Source organism: Lagenorhynchus albirostris, chromosome 9, assembly GCF_949774975.1.
Source record: "Lagenorhynchus albirostris chromosome 9, mLagAlb1.1, whole genome shotgun sequence".
NCBI classification, from domain to species: Eukaryota; Metazoa; Chordata; class Mammalia; order Artiodactyla; family Delphinidae; genus Lagenorhynchus; species Lagenorhynchus albirostris.
The window spans coordinates 104,288,838-104,309,270 of record NC_083103.1 but is presented as its reverse complement, the minus strand read 5'-3'; the positions used below and the strand labels follow the sequence as shown (position 1 = coordinate 104,309,270).

General features: G+C 46.9%; 1 protein-coding gene across 6 annotated transcripts in view; it reads right to left on the bottom strand.

Annotated features, from left to right (window-relative positions):
* The window catches only part of APLP2 (amyloid beta precursor like protein 2), a 72,442-nt gene that overhangs the window by 15,954 nt on the left and 36,055 nt on the right, over nt 1-20,433 (bottom strand). For 4 of the 6 annotated variants that reach the window (XM_060160771.1, XM_060160769.1, XM_060160773.1 and 1 more), the window contains exons 2-8: nt 19,772-19,945; nt 18,824-18,947; nt 7,031-7,143; nt 5,824-6,035; nt 5,257-5,447; nt 3,969-4,136; nt 588-718 (exon numbers count right to left, since the gene is read on the bottom strand). In XM_060160771.1, the coding sequence (XP_060016754.1) occupies nt 588-718; nt 3,969-4,136; nt 5,257-5,447; nt 5,824-6,035; nt 7,031-7,143; nt 18,824-18,947; nt 19,772-19,945 (1,113 nt within the window). The remainder of the gene's footprint in view (nt 1-587; nt 719-3,968; nt 4,137-5,256; nt 5,448-5,823; nt 6,036-7,030; nt 7,144-18,823; nt 18,948-19,771; nt 19,946-20,433) is intronic. The other 2 variants (XM_060160774.1, XM_060160775.1) reach the window with 1 other exon arrangement.

Below are 20,433 nucleotides of genomic sequence, written 5' to 3'. Positions count from 1 at the left end.
GGGATTTTAGGTGGTTCCCAGACCTAGCAAAAAATTCCCTTTTCCATTTTTCCCAACCTTTCCAAGTAGGTCTAGGAGAAAGTTGCACTCTGGTGCTCTGTTGCTCTGGCACTTATAACTCCTTGAAGGAAAAGAAAGCATCCCTGAAACTATGCAGGCCACAGCATCCAGCTGGAATGTTTTAACACTGCTTTGATCCAAAATCTTTTTCTAGGTACCTTGTTCTAATGGTAAATGATACTAGCTTTCTACTTACAGTATTGATATAAAGTTTCCTTCTTCAAAATAAAAAAATTTAAAAAGCTAGTTCATGGCAAAGAAAAAGCAGCAGAACATAATGTTTACAGGAAGCGCTCCCCGGCAGAGTCTGGAACAGATAAGCACTCAGAGGATAATTCCATTATCATGGACAGAGGGAGGGGACTAGCTCCGCCCCGAAGGCAGGCCTGCCTACACTCTCACACCTCACCTGTCCTAACTCGGTTATTAGCGCAACAACCTGGGGAGGTGGCGTCCCTCTGCTTCAGCCACGAACCCCAAGTCAGCTGATGCCTGACAGCACGAAGACAAGGGAGCCCGAGGTTTACCCTGTCCATCCGGTTTCGGTGCCGGATTTCCAGCTGCTCCTTGGCCTTCTGGAAGCGCGCGTGCTCGTTGTCATCTGCTGAGGTCTCGAAATACACGTCGACGTCATTGGTCGGCAGTGGAGTTGGGGGAACTGAAACAAAGGGACCAGAGGGGTCTCTCCAGGGGCCAGCCCCACGCTGAAGTTGCACGATGCTCAGGGAGCAAAGCCTGGCTGGGCCTGCAGACGGGACCGGCGTGTCCAGCCAGCACCGCGCTCAAGGACCAGGTGCGCCCATCTGCTGGGACTCCACTCCATCTTCCTTACCCAGTATCCAGCCACCAGGCCTGTCCGCACTCCCCCCGTACTTCAGGACCAGTGAGGCATCTATTTAGGACTTCAGGGGCAGAAAAGGAAACCACTTCTATACCTTCCCGCAGTTCTTGAAACCTTAAAACCTACACAAGAACTACCCCATTGAGAGCATCTGACCAGAGACAGGGCTGAAGTCAGACGTGCAAAGGCACTGCAGGGCTCAGGTCTCCTCTTTTTCTCTGGCTATTTTTAGGTCACAACTCACTTGGGGCAACTGATTCAACTGAATGTTCTTTGCACACAGACTGGGCAGAGAAAGTCCAAATGCTCCAGCTCCAGCTGCTTCGTTTTCAGTTCCGCTGGAGGTCTTTCAGCCCCAGCCCCACAGCAGGGGCAATGTATTGGACAAGGGCTTACCACGAGTGTGAAGATGCTTTGGGCTTTTCTATCCATGGCACTCACTGGCCCCACCAGGCCACCACCCAGGGAACAAACCCGGTAGAACAAACACTCCGCACTAGTCTAAGTTCCTGAGTTCCTACCAGCCCCAGGCAGACGTGCATCTGCACAAAGGAGCTTATCCTAACCCAGGAAGGGTTGAGATGACAGGTCTACCTCTTAAGAAATACCTGTGGAAACTCTCATTACCCCAACTCACTGGGGATTTCCCAGGCCAAGGAGGAACGTCAGGCAACGTGCTTACACAACTTGCTCCATCGGGACACACTTGAGAGCCACTTGGAGAGCAAAGGCCAAGTTCAACGAATTTTAATTCAAAAACAAATTCTCCCAGTTTCCAGAACTGCATAATTTTAACATGAGACCAGCTGTGTAACCGATGAGTGTGACCACAAGTAAGTCAGCCACTCCGCAGTCCTTAAGTCGGGGTGTCTTCATTCACCCTCTTTTACTGAGTTTTAACCCTAGAAGCTATGGCTTAAGTCTTGTCAGGAACATCTGCCTCCTACGTTAATTTAAACAGGATCTCAACAGCCGATTTCCAGACTATAACTAAATCAGAACATATACAGCCAGCTTCAGAAACCACATTCCCCACAATACTCAAAAGCTCAGCCAGGAGAATTTCGAAGCACTGAAGTCCACTGGTGCCAACAAACACGTCGCCATTGGCGGCTCGTGTCCGCAGCTTAAAGGCTTACGTGTTGGAGACAGAGCCTTTGGTTCATATCTCCGGGCCGGATGAAGGTAATACAAGCAGGCGCAAGCTGCCTCCGCCCCACCCCACCCCCGCCCCACGCCGGAAAGAGAGGGCAAAGGGGCAGCAGGTCGGGAGGTTTCGTTCTGAAGACATGATGGGATGGGCTCGAACCTAGAACCACATCCCTCTGTCTGTGTGCAAGCGACCAGCTCAGGAAGCCGGAAGTGCGCAGGCCTCAGTCCCCTTCAAGGAGGGAAGCAAACTTGCCCACAGGAGCAGTGATGCTTCTAGGCTCCGAAGCCCTCCAGCCGGGCCCCAAGCACATGGCCTGTCGGGAAGCACGACCTTGCAGGCTTCGCAACTGTTCACGCTCCAGCCATCTGCCAGTCCCCAGTGTCTTACGACACCGTCCACCTGATCCTCTGGGTAAAGACTGCACCTCCACATTCAGCGAGACCTTTAACGACCCAGATTCCTCAGGCTTTGACCCCAAACAGCGTTTTGTTGCCCCTTAGTTTAAGAAGTTTTACAAAGCAGGAAGTATCACAATAATTTCTGTCTCCATCTTTCCTAAATGAAAAAGTTTCTGCCACCAACGTTCCCTAAGGGCTCATTTGTCTTCTCATCTTTTCAATCATTTCAAATAAAAAGTTCACCAAGCAGCAGCTGGAGTGGAAGCACTAAAAGTAAACCATATCATATTAAGATTTAAATAATCTTTTGGTTGGGGAAGGAAAGAGGGAACAAGATGGCATATGAACGAAAAACTGTCAGAAGCTACAGCCACAAATCTTTAGGGCAAATACCAGGAATGGCAGCACAGCTCATTACTCTAGAATCAGAATGAAGAAGGGTCTGCCTAGCCAGAGGGTTTTCCTACACACGGGTCAGAAGTGCTCCAGACGAGAAAGAGGGTCTTAAACAGGAAAAGGGGGAACTATGAAGAAAGGCAACCTACCGACAGCGAAGTAAACCTGACTCAACTGAACGCTGCATTGCGTTGTGACCAAAGAACGCATAAACTAAAACTCCTAAAGCTAGCCCTGATCCAGCGCTGCCAGAACACTGGGGAAACGGAGTCACCACCATTGGCTGCAGAGCACGCTCCCTGGAGTGCATACAGCAAGATGTTCCAATGTTCTCGGCTCCCTCAAGTGTCCTTATTGTCACTTCTTTGGAGAGCGGGTGACCCCCTTAGCTAGTGTGCATCATGGGGGGTCGGCACAGGGCCGCTCAAGACAAGAGTGAGAGAGAAAAGCCTGGACACAAGATGTGCAGAACTCACGACCTGTCCGCTTGTCCTTCGTGTGTTTCAGCCTCAGACAGAGGAGGGCAGGGCCGCCTTTCCAACCCAACCAACACGGAGGCTCCAGATGAGAAAGGGCAGGCCCCTGGCTCCCCGCTGTGGCAGCGAGGGAACGCCACCTTCTCTGCCATCACTGCTGCCATTATCACCGCTGTCACCACCTCCATCACCACCATCACCTCCACCATCACCATCATCACCTCCACTACCATCACCTCCTCCACCACCTCCACCATCACCATCACCTCCACCATCACCATCACCTCCACCACCTCCACCATCACCATCACCTCCACCACCTCCACCATCACTATCACCTCCACCACCTCCACCATCACCATCACCTCCACCACCACCATCACCATCACCTCCACCACCTCCACCATCACCTCCTCCACCACCACCACCTCCACCGGCCCACGGCGAGCACAGGACACGGAAAACTGAGCTGACAACTGCCGACAGGAAAGCAAAGCTAGATCTAGAAAGCACAGAGAGAAGAGCAGACGACCAACAGCGAACACCGAGTGGGCAGGGAGCACCACACAGACGCGGTCACGAGGACACCGGGGGACAGAACGCTGGACGGGATGGAGCTGCACAGCCAGGGCGGCGGGACTTACTCATCACTTTACACACAGCCATACAATACTCCTCAGACTCAAAATTGTTCCTGTTGCCGCCGCAGCCGCCATATATAAAGCGCACGCACTTCCCCTTGGAGAGGTCGAAGTACCACCGGGGCATCACGGCCCGGCAGGGCCCCGTCAGCGCCTCCTGGGAGCAGACAGCTGTGTGGAAATGGTCAGAATGTCAGCAGGGGCCGGGCAGCAGCTCCAGGGGTTCACAGAGCTACAGACCAGCAAGGGGAGAAGGACCAGGCGACGCTTAACATCAGCGAAGGCCAAGATGGGGCAGCACCTGGCGCCCAGGCCAACGAAGTTGCCAACTCCTGCCGCCAACCCTGAGGATGTGGTCGTTTTCCTTCCTGATGCAAGAGAGACCCTTAGGCCCTGAGAATATGGACTGGTGCGTTCTGCACTGTCTAGAGTCTAGAGCGGGGCAGGGCTGACATGGAGGAGCCTCACGTTTCTGATCTGTGAAGTGGGGACAGCTGCCTGGTTTGGCCGTCTTGGGGGTGTCAAGGGCAGAAGGGGACAGTGCAGGTGCAGAGGCTGTTTCCGTGGCGGTAACCATCGTAAACGCTACTTAGGCCCCTGGAAAGGACGAGTGTATGTTTTATGTTCTCCAGGGTGAATCACAAACTTCTGGACTCATTAAGTCATCTGCTCCTGGCTGAATCCTGAATAATTCTTCAGATCTTAATTGGTTTCGAATATACTATCAGCAGGAGGCTGCACATAAAATGGTCTAGAACTGTCGCAACTTTTTTTTTTTTTTTTTAATGGTGAAATGAAAACACTGCTGGCCCTGATCCCTTACCCGGTAGGTCATCAAATTCTACCCTCCCAGCTGCAAACCTCTTTCTGATGGACAAACAGGGCAGCCTACAGATGGGAACACACTCAGGAAGGGAACCAGGGAAGTGACTTCCACTCCAAAAGGTTGGGGCTTCAGCAGTTACTGAGGAAGGGGAGCCCCCTCAGGAGAGAACATTTCCCGCTGGATGTGGAAGAATCCTGCCCGAGGGCAGACCAACCAATCTCTGACTCTCTAGTTAAGTCCTTACAATGCGAAGCTTAGTTTCAATGCGAAGCTTAGTTTCCTGATTAAAATCTGTCAACCGCCAGACCTGCAGTGCCCAGAGCTGACCTCACCTTCGGGGCACGAAGTCACCCTCCTGACTTACCTGTGAGGAAAGCAGTCTCTAGGCACATTAGAGAATATTAACAAATTCTAAGTAAATAACCGCCAGGTGGACTTTACAGCCGCGGCTCTCCGTGGGGTTACCTCTGACGCCGTAAGAGATCTCCTTCTCTGCAGCGGTCCCATGGCGGCTGGACTGAGTCGGGCTCTCCTCGTGGCGGCCGTCTCCCTTGAAGGCGTCGTAGTAGTAATTGCGATCTTCCACCACTTCCTCCTCACCCTCGTCCACAGCTGCTTCTGTGAAGTCTTCCAAATCTGCTTCGGTAGGAAATTCACTAGAGGTCACAATAAAAAAGGAAGGTTAATACCAGTTGCTATGCACAGAGCGCAACAATGAGTCCCTTCCCTGTTCTGAAACACAAAGACACAGGCAGGAAATAAGCTCAGCCCATGGTGAGCCGTGCCGCTAAAGCCCTCAGCCCGGCCGCCTCAGCGGAAGGGGACCGCCAGGCAGCAGGGGCTGGGCTAACCTGCAGAAAGGCATGTGGCCGGGGTGACACGCAGCTGAAGGCCACTGGTGTGCCTGGGCTCAGCCACGGCCCAAGTGAAATGTGCCGGCCCAGCTCTGGCAGGAACGGGCAATGCCTGCTTCGCCCGGAAGCCAGGGACCAGCAGCCCGGCCACATCCGCAGGCTCCGGGCAGGAGGTTACCTTTTATAAATATCGTAGTCTTCCTCTTCATCGTCCTCTTCGTCGTCCTCTTCATCGTCCTCTTCATCGTCCTCCTCCTCTTCTTTTGACACAGCAGATTCAACAACCTTTGTCTGAGGGCAGCACACGTACTCGGTGCCGTGGAACTGGTCCACCCCACAGGGGAGCAGCATGCCATAGCTGTACAAGGTCATTCCCTGAGTCAGGCAGGCCTGAGGGAAACCCACACACCAACATCAGAACACAGCAAGTGTGGCCAAAGACCCCCGATCCCCAGCTTTACCCAGAAGAAACCCTTACCGAATCACAACGTGAGCCTTTCTCACGGACACATCCATTTTTGGCCAAAAAGTTGCCACCCTACTATTTTAAGGTTTACAAATTTTGCTTAATTTGCAAGGGGGAAACATCATCTGGGCTAAAACCAATGAAAGCCCAAAGTTGGAATAAAATTAAGGAAAGGGGGTTTCTTCTAGTAATTATCGACGTGGGTGAATGGTGGTCAATGGTAACATACCTTCCTAATGGGTGAGGAATTCAGAATTACTTCAGAACTAGACAAAAGAAAGGCAACTGGCTGGAAAACCAACTTAACTCAGAGGACAAGCTAAGAAAGGGTCATTCTCCCCACGGGAAGAATGAAATGATATCTAAACCTGACAGCATGCATGTCCAGACACAGATGTCCTATAACTGGCTACTTCCACACACGCCTTAGGGTTTGGGTGGCCTTGCTGGGGGCCCTGCCGACAGAATCCTTACTTAACCATCTTTTTCCTGTCCCTGACTTCAGGGGCTTAACTGTTAATACTGTACTTCCTTACAAAAATATCTGTTCTTCTCCCAAATAGTTTTAATTTAAAAGATACAAGTAATTGTAAACTTTGATGAGATAAAGGGAAAGAAAATTAATTTAAAATTATGGTAAGGGGCTTCCCTGGTGGCGCAGTGGTTGGGAGTCCGCCTGCCGATGTCAGGGGACGCGGATTCGTGCCCCGGTCCGGGAGGATCCCACGTGCCGCGGAGCAGCTGGGCCCGTGAGCCATGGCCGCTGAGCCTGCGCGCCCGGAGCCTGTGCTCCGCAACGGGAGAGGCCACAGCAGTGAGAGGCCCGCGTACCGCAAAAAAAACCCAAAAAATATGGTAAGGTGTCGAGGAAAAATACTACTTTCCTCAACAACCGCGCCCGACTTCCCCACCCCTGTACCTCTTGCGCCACGGTGTGCCAGTGCCGGTGACTCTCGCACGCTTCCATCCGCTCCCTGTGGAGAAACCGGCACTCTTCTGGAACCAGCAGAACGTCACTTACAAACTCGCCCACTGGAAAAGAGAAGCTTTGTCAGAAGCAATTCTGATCATGATTCAAGGCGAAAACAACCCTGACTGCAGGTTACCGTGACGGTCACACAGTCACGGGCAGCCAGGAGCAGTCTCTAATGCATATAAGCTGCTGTACACCTCACCTTCCAAAGCCAACTGGACGTTTCAGCTCCAGGCCAGCAGCCACAAGAGCGCAACACTCTGTTACAACCGCAAAGCCCAGGACTTCCTCACTCCTTCCTGACCTCAATCCCTTAACTTCTGGAGCAGGGCTACGGCACCCTACGGGGGAAACGGGAAGAGAACTCCCGTGCATGACCTCAAACACACACAGCTACTCCCCACCACCTCTGGCTTCACATGGACAACATTCCTAGCCTCTTACTTCTATTTCTGCCCACATCAGTTCTAATAACAAAACGCTCAGGAAACTAAGACTGGGTGTTCTCCTAAAGAACAGGTGAATCTTACTTTAGCCCTTTGTGGACCTACAGACACCTAGCTCTAAGACAAACCACCACTGTGATAACTGATGCAGGTACAAATCATCAGTGGAGGGTTAATTATGAAGGGGAACACGTGTCTTTGCAGTGGGAAGGGCTGGCAGACACTACTTTAACTGGACAAGCTGACTTAAGTGATGTTCTAAGAACAGATCACCTACACAGTCTTTCTGCCAAAATATGTCATTTGACTCTCATCATACCAAACAATATGACAGACTCAAATTCAGAGATAGTGCTAAACAAATGACCTAGACTCTTAAAAGATATTATTGTCATAAAATATTCAGGGACCTCCCTGTGGTCCAGTGGTTAAGACTGCACTTCCAGTGCAGGGGGCACGGGTTCAATCCCTAGTCAGGGACCTAAGATCCCGCATACCGCCAAAAAAAATAAAGTAATATAAAATAAAATAAATAAAAGGTTCAAAAGAAAAAGCTGAGGAACTGCCTAGATTAAATACAATGTATGGTCCTTTTTAAAAGGAAGCTGTAAAGGCCATTATTTGAACATTTAGGACAATTGTCCCATGTGTGATCGCTGTATCACAGTCATACAGGAGAATGCCCTCGCTCTTAAGAAAAAAAAGCTGAAAACTACTTGGAGGTGAACTCTCTTAACGTCCCAGCTCACTGTCAGATGGCCTAACAATGAAAAGTAAGTAAGACACACACAACACACACAGTGAGATGGGTAAGGCAAAACTGGGAAACCCAGGTAACAGGTATAGAGTACTGTATAGACTACTGCATTTTTTACAGGTCTGAAACCTTTCAAAAATAAAAAGCTGGGGGAAAAATACACACAGCTGCTTAGAAAATAGAGTCCTTATCTCTTAGAAATACATGCTGAAGTATTTACAGGAAAATAAAAACGGTATCTGTGACTTGTTTCCAAATAACGAGGGGCAGGTCGGATTGGCCACAGACAGGGTGAGTGGTTCCTGAACCGTTACACAGCACATGAGGGCTAATGCGATAATCATCTCTGTGTTTGGATATGTTTGTAACTTCCATAATAAAAAGCTAAAAACGTAATCACTGGCTCATCACCCAGAGAACCTGGTTCAGTAGGTCTGATTTGGGACTCAGTGATCTGCGCTGAACAAGCATCCCAGGCGCTTCTGATGCATTACCAACGTGCTCTACCGAGTGCAAGAAAACCAAGGTGGTACTTAGCTCAGGAGAGATGCAATAGGTAGGGGAGGGAAAAGGAAACAGGCAGGCTAACCTCTGAGGTTTAAAAAAAAAAAAAAAAAGGAAAAGGAAAGTCTAATAAGAAAGTAATCTGGCCTAAGAAAGGTCTTAGGGGGAATTCCCTGGCAGTCCAGTGGTTAGGACTCGGCGCTCTCACTGCTGGGGCCTGGGTTCAATCCCTGGTCGGGGAACTAAGATCCCCCAAGCCAAGTGGCACAGCGGAAAAAAAAAAAAGAAAAAAAAAAAAGGTCTTAAGACTTGAACTAGCGGCAAGTCTATATGCAGACCCGCTCCCCAGCCTCATTGCAGCTCAGACCTCGGTCTCTGGGCCTGAGAAATCTGTCCTTCCGCTGCCCATGGGGAGGCAAAGGGCAGCCCCTGATCTGCTGTGAGGGGGAGATGTGCTCCCGCCATCTCAGGCAGCCACCGCACATCAAAACAGCCTTCCGCGGGGCAGTGAGGTTTCACTCTGCCATTAGCACGGGGACTTCGGGGACCAGACAGCTCAATTTGACACTAATACACGAGCACAATGGTTAGTTAGACACGGTGCTGCCCTCGAGGGCCCCAAAGGGAGATAGAAACAAGCTTTACCCATCAACCAGCCTTAAAATCGAAGCTTAAAAAGCAAAGCCCAGGGGTAAACTAGGATTCGCCTCCATCAGGAGAAGCACCCCGATACTCAGTCTAAGTACAAATCACTGAAATTCTGGCATCCAACCACCAGCTCACACTGTGGATGGTGACTGTATGGACTAAGCAATCTTTATATATATACATGTTTTTTCTTTTTGTTTTGTCCGCACCTCCTGGCTTAAGGGATCTCAGTTCCCCAACCAGGGATTGAACCCGGGCCTCGGCAGTGAAAGCCCATAATCCTAACCACTAGGCCACCAGGGAACTCCCTATGTTTGTTAATTTATGACAAAAAAGCAACAAAAGGTACACTTCAGAGGCGGTGTATACAGGGCTAAATGCCAGTGTTTAATCTCAGCACCACTGCTACTAGCAGAGAGGTCTTGGGCGAGTTACTCAAACTTTCTGTGCCTCAGTTTCTTTATCTTGCTGCTGTGAGGCCAGATGTAATATGTACAACACGGGAAAAGCTTAGAGCAGAATCTGGTACATAGTAAACACTAAGAATTATTTAAGTATTAGCTCTAATTACTGATGTTAATGCTGTTAGTTTCAAGTCCCGAGTAACTAGTTTTATACAAAGCAAACTATACAACCACGGTTATCAAGAAATCTACAGTTAGGCAACAGTTCATATCCTTTAATTTGTAAAACCTCAATTTTATATGTACAACTGCAACATCAGAGAAAAAGTTTAGACGGCAATTTCACTACTATATATATTCTATAGAAACAATAACCAAACTGGGTTTTAAAAATATAGTGGAGTACGACATATCGTTTCATCTTAGTTAAAAATGCATTAACTAAATCTGCCTATATTACACCTTAGATAAACCCCAAAATGATATAAAGTAAAAAAAGCAAGTTATAAAAGGTCAAGTGCAGTATGACACCATTAATGTCAGTTTTAAAACACAAAAACAAATTGTTTATAGACACATTCGTATGCAGCAAAAGTATAAAAACAGGCATGGGAGTGATACACCCTGACAGTGGGGTAGCAGTGACCTCCAAGGGTAGGGAGGGAGGGAGGGAAGGGATGTAAGGATGGGACTCTGGGACATTTAATCCCTTAATTAAAAAATAAGATGGAGATTAAGCAAATATGGCAAGCCCACACGCAGCAGCAACAAAGACCCAACGCAGCCCCCAAAAAAAGCAAATATGGCAAAGTGGGGAAGAACTTAAATCAGGACAGTGAGTACATGAGTGACTATCATATTATGTTTTATTTTTTCAGTATGCTTGAAATATCTCAAAATGAAATTAAGTTTAAAATTTTAAAAATTTAATGCAAGAAATTTAATAATTAACTCCATGCTAAACTGTAAGATTAAACGCCATCAATCTTCTGCTATGGAATCATGATTAAATTGATCTGACCTCTGAAAACCAGAAAAGAACTAACGCCCCTGATTTAAAACAGAATAGCACTCCTTGATTCAACAATTCCAATTCTAAAACCGTACTCTTAGGAAGTAATTAAGAAAGTGAACAAAGATATTCATTACAGAATTGTTAATATCAAAAAACCGGAACCAGGGATTCCCTGGTGGTGCAGTGGTTAAGAATCCGTCTGCCAATGCAGGGGACATGGATTCAAGCCCTGGTCCGGGAAGATCCCACATGCCGCGGAGCAACTAAGCCAGTGCGCTACAACTACTGAGTCTGCGCTCTAGAGCTCGTGAACCACAACTACTGGAAGCCTGTGCGTCTAGAGCCCATGCTCTGCAACAAGAGAAGCCACCACAATGAGAAGCCTGCTCGCCACAACTAGAGAAAGGATGCTTGCAGCAACGAAGACTCAACACAGCCAAAAATAAAATAAATAAATTTATTTTTTAAAAAAACCCAAAAACGGAACCAACCTAAATGTTCCTCAATAGGGAATTAGTTAAATAATGATACTTAATGGAATACCATGGGGTTATAAGAAACATGGTTAAATATCTGTATATAACATGGAAACATTTCCATTTCCATGACGGTTTAACAATTTTAACAATCATTAAACAAATAAGCAAAGGAATAAACACACCCGATATCCCTAACCTCTCCTTAAGCCTGGTTAACTCCTTAAGGCTAAATCTGTTTAAAAAGACAGACTCAAAAGATGTATGCAGCCCTAAGAGTGGTACATAATAGATGTTCAATAAATGTCAACTTTTTAAAAAAGCACTAAACAGGAAAGCATATTTAGCATGATCCAATTTAGGAAAAAAAAAAAGCATTTAAAAGCACACACATTTCCATGCGTATCCAAAGAAAAAAAGTCTTGTCTATACACCAAAATGTTAATGTGGTTAATGGAGTGCAGAAACTGGAAAGGATTGTTTTTGCTTTCCTTTTTCCCCATTTGTTTTATTTAAAACAAAAACAAAAACTTTTTAAACATGTAAATTAAAAGAGGAACACATTTCAATCCCAGCATCAGTTCTGTCATGTCACTGCTACTTTTTGCCTTTGATACAAATAATTATCAGAAACTTCTAGGAAAAAGACTGACCTAAGCAAATCAGTATTACTCTGTTTTACAGAAAAACACTGAAGATGGTTTGGTCTCACTTTAAAAGTTTATCTAAGGTGGTAACAATTCTCAATTTAACCCGCTGGAGTACAATAGACAGTGCCCACAATTCCCTAAGTCACTAGAAACCTATATTGTTTTTGCTATTCAAGGCAATAAGTTGGTCAATGAACATGGCAATTTAGCAAAATCTGAACTATAGGCTTTCATTTAAGCTGCATTTATGATTTATCTTCAGTCTCCACTCATTCCCTGTGATACTGTTTTTCTTTCCTACCACCTCCCACCAGCAGGGTCATGGCAGCCATCAGGTCTTAGAGCTTTTTCAGAGTTGATAAAATTCCTTTCAAAGTTAACAACGGCTGCTCACCCACTTGGGGAAGCCCCTCGATACCAACACTCATATGTATAAATAAACCTACTGCAAAAGTACTCTGTGGTTGGGACTTCCCTGGCGGTCCAGTGGTTAGGACTCTGTGCTCTCACTGCCGAGGGCCCAGGTTCCATCCATGGTCGGGGAAATAAAATCCCACAAGCCACACAGTGCAGCCAAAAAAAAAAAGTACTCTCTGGTTGCAAACAGGAAGACCATGTCATTTACGGGGCCCTTGGAAGCTGTAAGGAGCGGGGCGAAGGCCTGCTGTAATGAGAGAAAACCAAGAAAATTAACCTGACCACCCAACGTGAGTTTTTGAGAGGTCTGGTAGCCACCCTTAGCAGATGTCTTGGAGGTAAATAGGGCTCTGAGAAGTTAAAGAGCCTGAACGATCGTCATGAACAGAAACATACACCTTGCACAAGGGCCCACAAGTGGGAACAGGGTGAACTGCTGACGGGCTGTCAGGAATTCAAAGGCAGAAGACGACTTGCGGACAGACACCTGCAGTGGACAAGTAAGCTCCAAGCTCACTCCGGGCCCCACCTCAAAGCTTCTGAGAACAAGACCATTCCTAGCAGTCTTCACCACAGTAATATTCCCATCCAAATCTCCTTCCAGAAATTAGCAACAACAGAAACAGTCATGGGCTCACAAAGCTCTCTTCTTTTGATGCAGGAGCCAGTCTATATATAAATGTCAGAGATGACTAACTCCTTCCCCCCAAATACCAGCAGCTTTGCTTCTTCACAGTTCACCAACTCTATCCCACTCAGATCATCCTAATTATTTAGATAAAATCTTATGGATAAACAGGCAATTCGTAATAACGTAAAATGTAAGATTCATTTTGAGAGGCAAGGTTGAAGTATGACTTCTCACCAAATATACTGAATATCAGTGAAAAGAGTCACACTGGTGGGTGGTCAAGCATGCTCTCAAAATAGGGCAGAACTGAGTGACAGGTGCACAGATGTCTACAGACAGCGAGACACCAGGCCTGATGCCAACACTACCCGTTACCTAAATTCATTCTCAAACAGCCTTCAAGAGTGCTAATCAAGACACGTCCTTCCCCTAAAGCTAGCAAAACAATGGCAAACCAAAACAGTGTCTGAGAACATCCATAACGCCCCTGAACAACCAAATCAATTAATACGGGTACCCAACCAATTAGATAGAGCCTGTTTTCCCATCTCCTTGCCCTTTGGCCTGCCTGTGCTTTGGGTTTGCTGGGCAGTAATATCTTAAAGGGGGTTTCAGGGCTGAAGCTAATCACACTATGGCCATCTCTTTACTGCAACACGTGGTGTTCACCTTAACATGTATAAAAGGACTCACTGTGGTTATTTCCGGTGAATCAAATATATAGGATGCTTGCTTTTTACTGGATTAATTTTTAGTAGTTTGTATGTTAAAAGAATCGTGTATGGTTGTGCAACTCAGTGAATATACTATAAACCATTCAACAGTACACTTTAAAATGGGTGAATTACATAGTATGTGAAATATAGCTCAACAAATCTGTTTTTAAGGAGCAGAGAGACTGATTATTTACAGGGAATACTGAGCAAATAAATAAATATACTAAGGATAATGGGTTTGGAGGTATCGATATGAGCTCACTGCTTTTAATATCCACATGTATAGAAATATAGATTTATATGTGCATGAATATGTGTATATAAATGTATTTCACAGGTCTGTCTGCTGAGTGGGCCTAGAAGCAATAACATAATAGCAGTAAGTACACCTAATACCCAGATTTTGGTTCCTAAATACCATTCCCCACTAAAGAAAACCACTTCTTCTTGGAGAAATGGCTGACTCCAGGGGTGGGGCAGGGAACACAGGATGAGCCTGGAGCATCTTTTTGTACCAGAAAGTAAGGAAGCTTTCAAAGAATAATAGGGACATAGCAAAAAGACACAGGAGTCAGCATGAAGTGGGACCCACGGGACAAATCTGGACAGTGAGTCCATAATGAAATGAATAAATGAATGCAGACACCATCTTAGCCAGCTGATAAAAGTTATCACCGGTCATGAAACAAAGTGACATCATGCAATTCCTAAGAGGATTCAGAGAGAAGAACACTTCTATGACAGTGCCCTCAAAAACACACAAATCAAAAGGATCCTAAGACAGACCCAAACTGCATTCTACAAAGTCACTGGCCTGTACTCTAAACACCAAAGTTAAGAAAGACAAGGAGGGGGCTTCCCTGGTGGCGCAGTGGTTGAGAGTCCGCCTGCCGATGCAGGGGACACGGGTTCGTGCCCCGGTCCGGGAAGATCCCACATGCTGCGGAGCGGCTGGGCCCGTGAGCCATGGCCGCTGAGCCTGCGCGTCCGGAGCCTGTGCTCCGCAACGGGAGAGGCCACAGCAGTGAAAGGCCCGCGTACCACAAAAAAAAAAAAAAAGCAAAAACAAACAAAAAATGAAAGACAAGGAAAGGCTACAGAGAGAACTAAATGCAACATTGAAACAATGACTTAGATCCTGGTGTTGTTGGAACAACAGGTGAAACGTGAACAGGGTCTGTAGATTAGATATTATATCAATGATAATTTCCTGATTCTGACGGCTGTACTATAGTTACATAGCAGAATGTCCTTGTTTATAAAAAATATACATGGAAGTATTAAGGGATAAAAGGATACCATGTCTACAACTTAAATGATTTAAAACAAAAAAAAAACCTGCGGGGAGATACAAGTGGTAAGATTAATTTTACCGTATTAATCAAATGTTAACAGTTGGAAAATCTGAGGAAAGGATTTAATGGAAGCTCTTTGTACTATTTTTGCAACCATTCTGTAAACTTGAAATTATTTTAAAACTGTTATTATTTTTAATTTTTTTTTTTTTCCTATTTTTGGCCATGCCGCATGGCATGCGGGATCTTAGTTTCCTGACCAGGGATCGAACCCATGCCCCCTGCAATGGAAGCGCGGCATCTTAGCCACCAGACCGCCAGGGAAGTCCCGTATTATTTTTAAGTTAAAAAGGTAAAAGTAACCCTGAAAGACTAGAACCAAAAGGCTTTCTAAGGAGCCTATGGTAAAAAGAAAGTGGTGCTGATAATTAACCAGTGCCTGGGGACTCTAAAGGGGTGGGGACGGGGACAGAGAGACATTACAATCTTCTGCTTCTCAAATGATTACAAGGAATTGGCAGTACTTTTTTCCTAACCTGCCTTAACTCCAGTCACCTGGTCCCCTACTAGCTTAGGCTCAGGCAACTGTTTTATTTATTTAAAAATACCAACAGGTAGCTCTCCTTCCTGGCTAAGAAGTTGTCCAAATGGATGCTGCTGTAAACACAATAACTGTCTGAATTGTGTAAACACAATAACTTCAGTAACACTGAAGACTGTATTATGCATTATTCAGTGACCACAATGCAAAGAAGGTATTGAATGGTTTATGGTCAAATTGTTTTATGCATCTAGTTAATGACAATATCATGCATCGTCTGGTTCTCTGGCACTGAAAAACTCAAACTAACATTTAGAAAAGAACATTTTCGCTGTGCACCAGCTATGGTAGTGGTCTTGTAATCAACAGACAGCATCCTAGTTCCAGGCACCGTCTTGACTGCAGGGACAGAGAAGACTAAAGCCGTGACCCTCCTCCCAAGGTGCTCAGAGTGTAGCTGGAGAAAGACACATCAACAGACGGGCATCGTGCAGGGTGATGGGGCACGGGCGGCAACAAAGAGGAGCTGAGAAACCTGGACGTCAAGACAGAAATTAGAGCAGCAGGAAAGGCTTCCTTTAAAGGAGATGTCCCTGAGATGAGTGTGAAAAGGAGAACTCGCCAAGCAAAGTGAGTACATAAAGTCGCTCCAGTGGGAGCTGGACTGCACGTGGCAGGAGCCACGAGGTAGACGTGCTGTGGTGGGAGCATGGAGCAGGGGTGGGGAGGACGGAGCAGGGGCGGGGAGGACGGAGCAGGGGTTGGGGGCACGGAGCAGAGCTAAGCAAGGGCCACACCATGCAGTTTCCAAACTGTGCTAAGGGCGCTTACACCTGGTCTTTTAGGTGAAGAAGATCTAGAGCTACTGAAGGGTTTTATGTGCAGGAGAGACAGATCAGTCTTCATTTTGGATCAGGGAGGGCAATGGACTGAACAGAACTGAGAAACGCGCAGAAGCGTTTCTCACAGTCCAGGCAGGAAATGATAAAAGACTGAGGTAGAGCAGGGGACTCGGACGGACCAGCCGGAGGTTCCCAAAGTTTCCCCAGTCACGGTACTCTGGGTGTCCCAGGAATTTTTTCACAGCACCCCCCAGGCCAAAAGGGTGCCGAAAAGTTAAGTAGTCAGGGTGACAACTTAGTAAAAAGCACCTGTGTCTGACAGCTTGTGCCTGCTGGTACTGCACAGCTTCTCCTGCACGGCAGTAAACTCAGCACCACCACCCCCATTTCTTCAGCAATTCTGGTGCAATGCTGGCTTCTCCTCACAGAAACCACTAAGAAGCAGCCCCACAAAGACATGAGGTCATCGAAAGGAACGGGATGAGCTGATGCTGAAACTGTGAACGCCTCCAGCTAGCTCACAATGTCTGACATGCTTTCCCCAAAAATCAAAAATATCCCTAGTGCCCTGGGGCGCCTTTGTGCACAGTTTGGGAACCATGGTTATAAGCCATTCTTAAGAGGTAAAAACCAGGCTGCCTTGAGAACTGGCTGGGTGTGGGGAGATACAGGTCTCCCAGATCTCCAGCTCAGAGTCCTGGGTGGGTAGTGGAGCCAACAAGTGACAAAGAATATGCAGGATGGGGAAGACCAGGCCACAAAGCCTCCGGTAATGACAGTGCAAAAGGAATAAAATGATTGCTAGGTACTATCTATCGTGTACGAATATTCAAGGGTACTCTCTTAAGTTTGAGAATTTTACAGAGAATGAAGGAAACCTTATACTCAGAGATTTCTTACAGCCAAAGGGAATGAAAGAACATCTTTAAACCACACCACACAAAACCATTCACAAGGCTCACACTACTGCATGGGGCTCAGTTTTAAGTAAATGGTGTTAAGCACACACCTGTCCTCTTTTCCCCCGTGCTCAATACTTTTAAAACAAAGTAACTGCTACGGTAAATACTGTTATTCAGCTGCTGCCTCTTCCTGTTACTTTGCTACCTGTGAGAATGAGAAAGCAATGAGTTCCATGTTAGGAAAGGTTTTTTTTTGTTGTTGTTGTTTTTAAATAAATTTATTTATTTATTTTTGGCTGCACTGGGTCTTCGTTGCTGCGCGCGGCCTTTCTCTAGTTGTAGTGAGCGGGGGCTACTCTTCGTTGTGGTGCGCAGGCTTCTCATTGCAGTGGCTTCTCTTGTTGCGGAGCACGGGCTCTAGGCCCACGGGCTTCAGTAGTTGTGGCTCGTGGGCTCTAGAGCACAGGCTCAGCAGTTGTGGCGCACGGGCTTAGTTGCTCCGCGGCATGTGGGATCTTCCCAGACCAGGGCTCGAACCCGTGTCCCCTGCATTGGCAGGCGGATTCTTAACCACTGCACCACCAGGGAAGTCCCAGAAAGATTTTAACGAAGGAGGGAGGGGAACAGGTTAAGTTAGTGGTTAAAATTAAATACATCCGCAGAGCTAGCCAGGGTATGTTAGTGCTCTATCTATGTCAGTCCTATCGCGGATCATCTAAAATTGATCGTTTCGCCCTTTTAAGTTTCTACGACCAAATCTGTTCCTGAGTCAGCCAGGCAACAGACGCGCGAACGTAACTCAGATGTGTCAGTGCCCAGTGGTCAGGATGAGCACGTTCACTAAAAGGGCATTTGGAGCAGCGACTCTACTTCTGGGTAATAAAATGTTATGGCTGCACTTGAGTTAGGTCTGACTGCTAACAGAAACACACAGTCATAAACACCCTTATCAGCTGACCCTTCAGTAAGGCAGGTGGCACAGGGCCTGGCCGACGCATCCCTGACTGTCTACAGGCAGCTACGACTCACTTCCTCGGCTTCTGAAAACTGCCACAGGTTTGGTCTGGCTAACAATACAGGATTTCGGTGCTTGCAAAATGTGTGTAGGGCAAAGAAAGGGGAACGAAAGACCACCCCTCGGCTGTTGCGGTACTACTGATCCCAGGACTATCAACAGTAATTTCAAACTCTCGGTGTGAACGAAGCTGGACCACTCTGAGCGCAGCACGCTCACTCAGGGGTGTGGAAGAGGCTCATCCTGAAAAAACAGAGGACGCCCATGATGGGAGAGGTGGAGTTAGTGACCATCAAAGACAAGTCACTGATCGACACCAGAAAGCCGTGAGTATTCAAAAGCCAGTCCCCCAATAAGTTCCTGCAGCCCTTGGCTTCCTGACAGATGGCGACATCTCACTGTGAGCCAGGAGAAGATGAAATGTAACACCGGGGACCCGCATTCCTGAGAAGGAACCCAGAGGTGCTCCCGGACGCTCACCGAGACACTTGAAGGGGATCACGATGTGGGTCTTGCACTGCTTCTTGTCCCTCCGGCACCAGTTGTCCACGCTGACCGGCTGGTTTGCCTCCATCACATTGGTGATCTGTAGTTCTGGATACATCTGCAAGGGAAGAGGAGACACACACAGTAGACTGACTTTGTCCGTAAAAGATGAACACTCGCTGCTGAGCCAGGACGCGTGTCTGCACGCTCAGCTTCCCCATCGTCCTACATAAATCCCCTCTGCTGCCTGGTTCCAACGGAAGTAATCAAGCAAAGAGATACTGCAACTGTTAGCTTTCTTTTGACAGGTAGATTATGGACCACTTCTAACACATTCTCTTTGAAAAAAGACCTACACAAGCGGCAAGCGTTCAGCCCCAAACAAGTCTATTAGGGATCAAGTCCACTTGTAGGGTGTGTGCAAGCTGAGTTCAAGAACTAAAACATTTAACAGGCAAGTCTATGGAAGTGTGTGTTAATGAAATTATAGAATAATATTCAAACCCTGACCCCAAAGGCTAGTTTTGGTAAGAAATTAAAACATCTCATACGCTTTTCTATGTCAAGCGTTGACCCAAAAAGTCTGTTGAATCAGACATGAGATAATCCCTTATGATACTGGTGGCTTCTACCAGCAAGTGCAAAACACAAGCACACACGTGACACTGGGCTTGTTTCACAACTTCCCATAACACGTGGGAAGCCAAGGGAACCAGGCTGCACTTCTAAGGCCCCTCCAAGCTTCTGCAGTATTCCATCTAGAAAGGACAGAGAGCTCACAGCACACCCAGGCCAAGTGCACACTCAGAACAGAAGCCTGCTGCCCCCATCATTACCAGCTTGGTCTTAGGTCAAAACAGCAGAATGACAGAGCACCTATTTCTAAAGCAAACAGGTTCAAACGTGACCCAGAAACGTTTAAGTTTCTGGCAGCATGCTTACCTCCTGACAGTACTGGAGAACTTCTTCCTTTGTTCCGAAGCAGCTCTGAGTGCCTGTTGGGTCAGGTTCCCACTTCCCAGTCTGAATGTTCACGTGCATATTTAGCTTTCCACAAAACATTGCAATCTGAGGCTCAGCAACAGCAAACCCTGTTCCAGCATTGGCTGCGAGGGCCTATTGAAGGGAAAATAAATTCCAGGTTCACTCCCAAGAGGTGGCACGGAGGGAGAGTCACTTAGTGGTTTGTGACAGTAGAATTGACCTTTTAAAAAATCTTCATTACTTACTGTTTTTTCTTCATAAACAAATCCTTTTCCCAGGAACTAAGCCAGAATAAAAAATGACCTTTGGACATATATAATCAGAGTGCATGGGAACTGTAACCACCACTCCCCATCTAGATACTTCTGACTTGGGAACCCATAATCCACCTGCAGTCCCCTCTAATACAAGCAAACCCACTTTCCATTCCTTAATACACCAAAACACAAAAGTACAGAACGGCGAGAGTTCTAGCAATTTTACTCAATTCACTTACATGACAACATTTTACTGAGCAACTACTATTTTTGCACAGCAACGTGCTAAATGCTCAGGACACAAGGCTGAGCAAAAGGTTACGGCCCCTGCCCTCTTGGGGTTTATGGTCTAGTTCAAGAGTC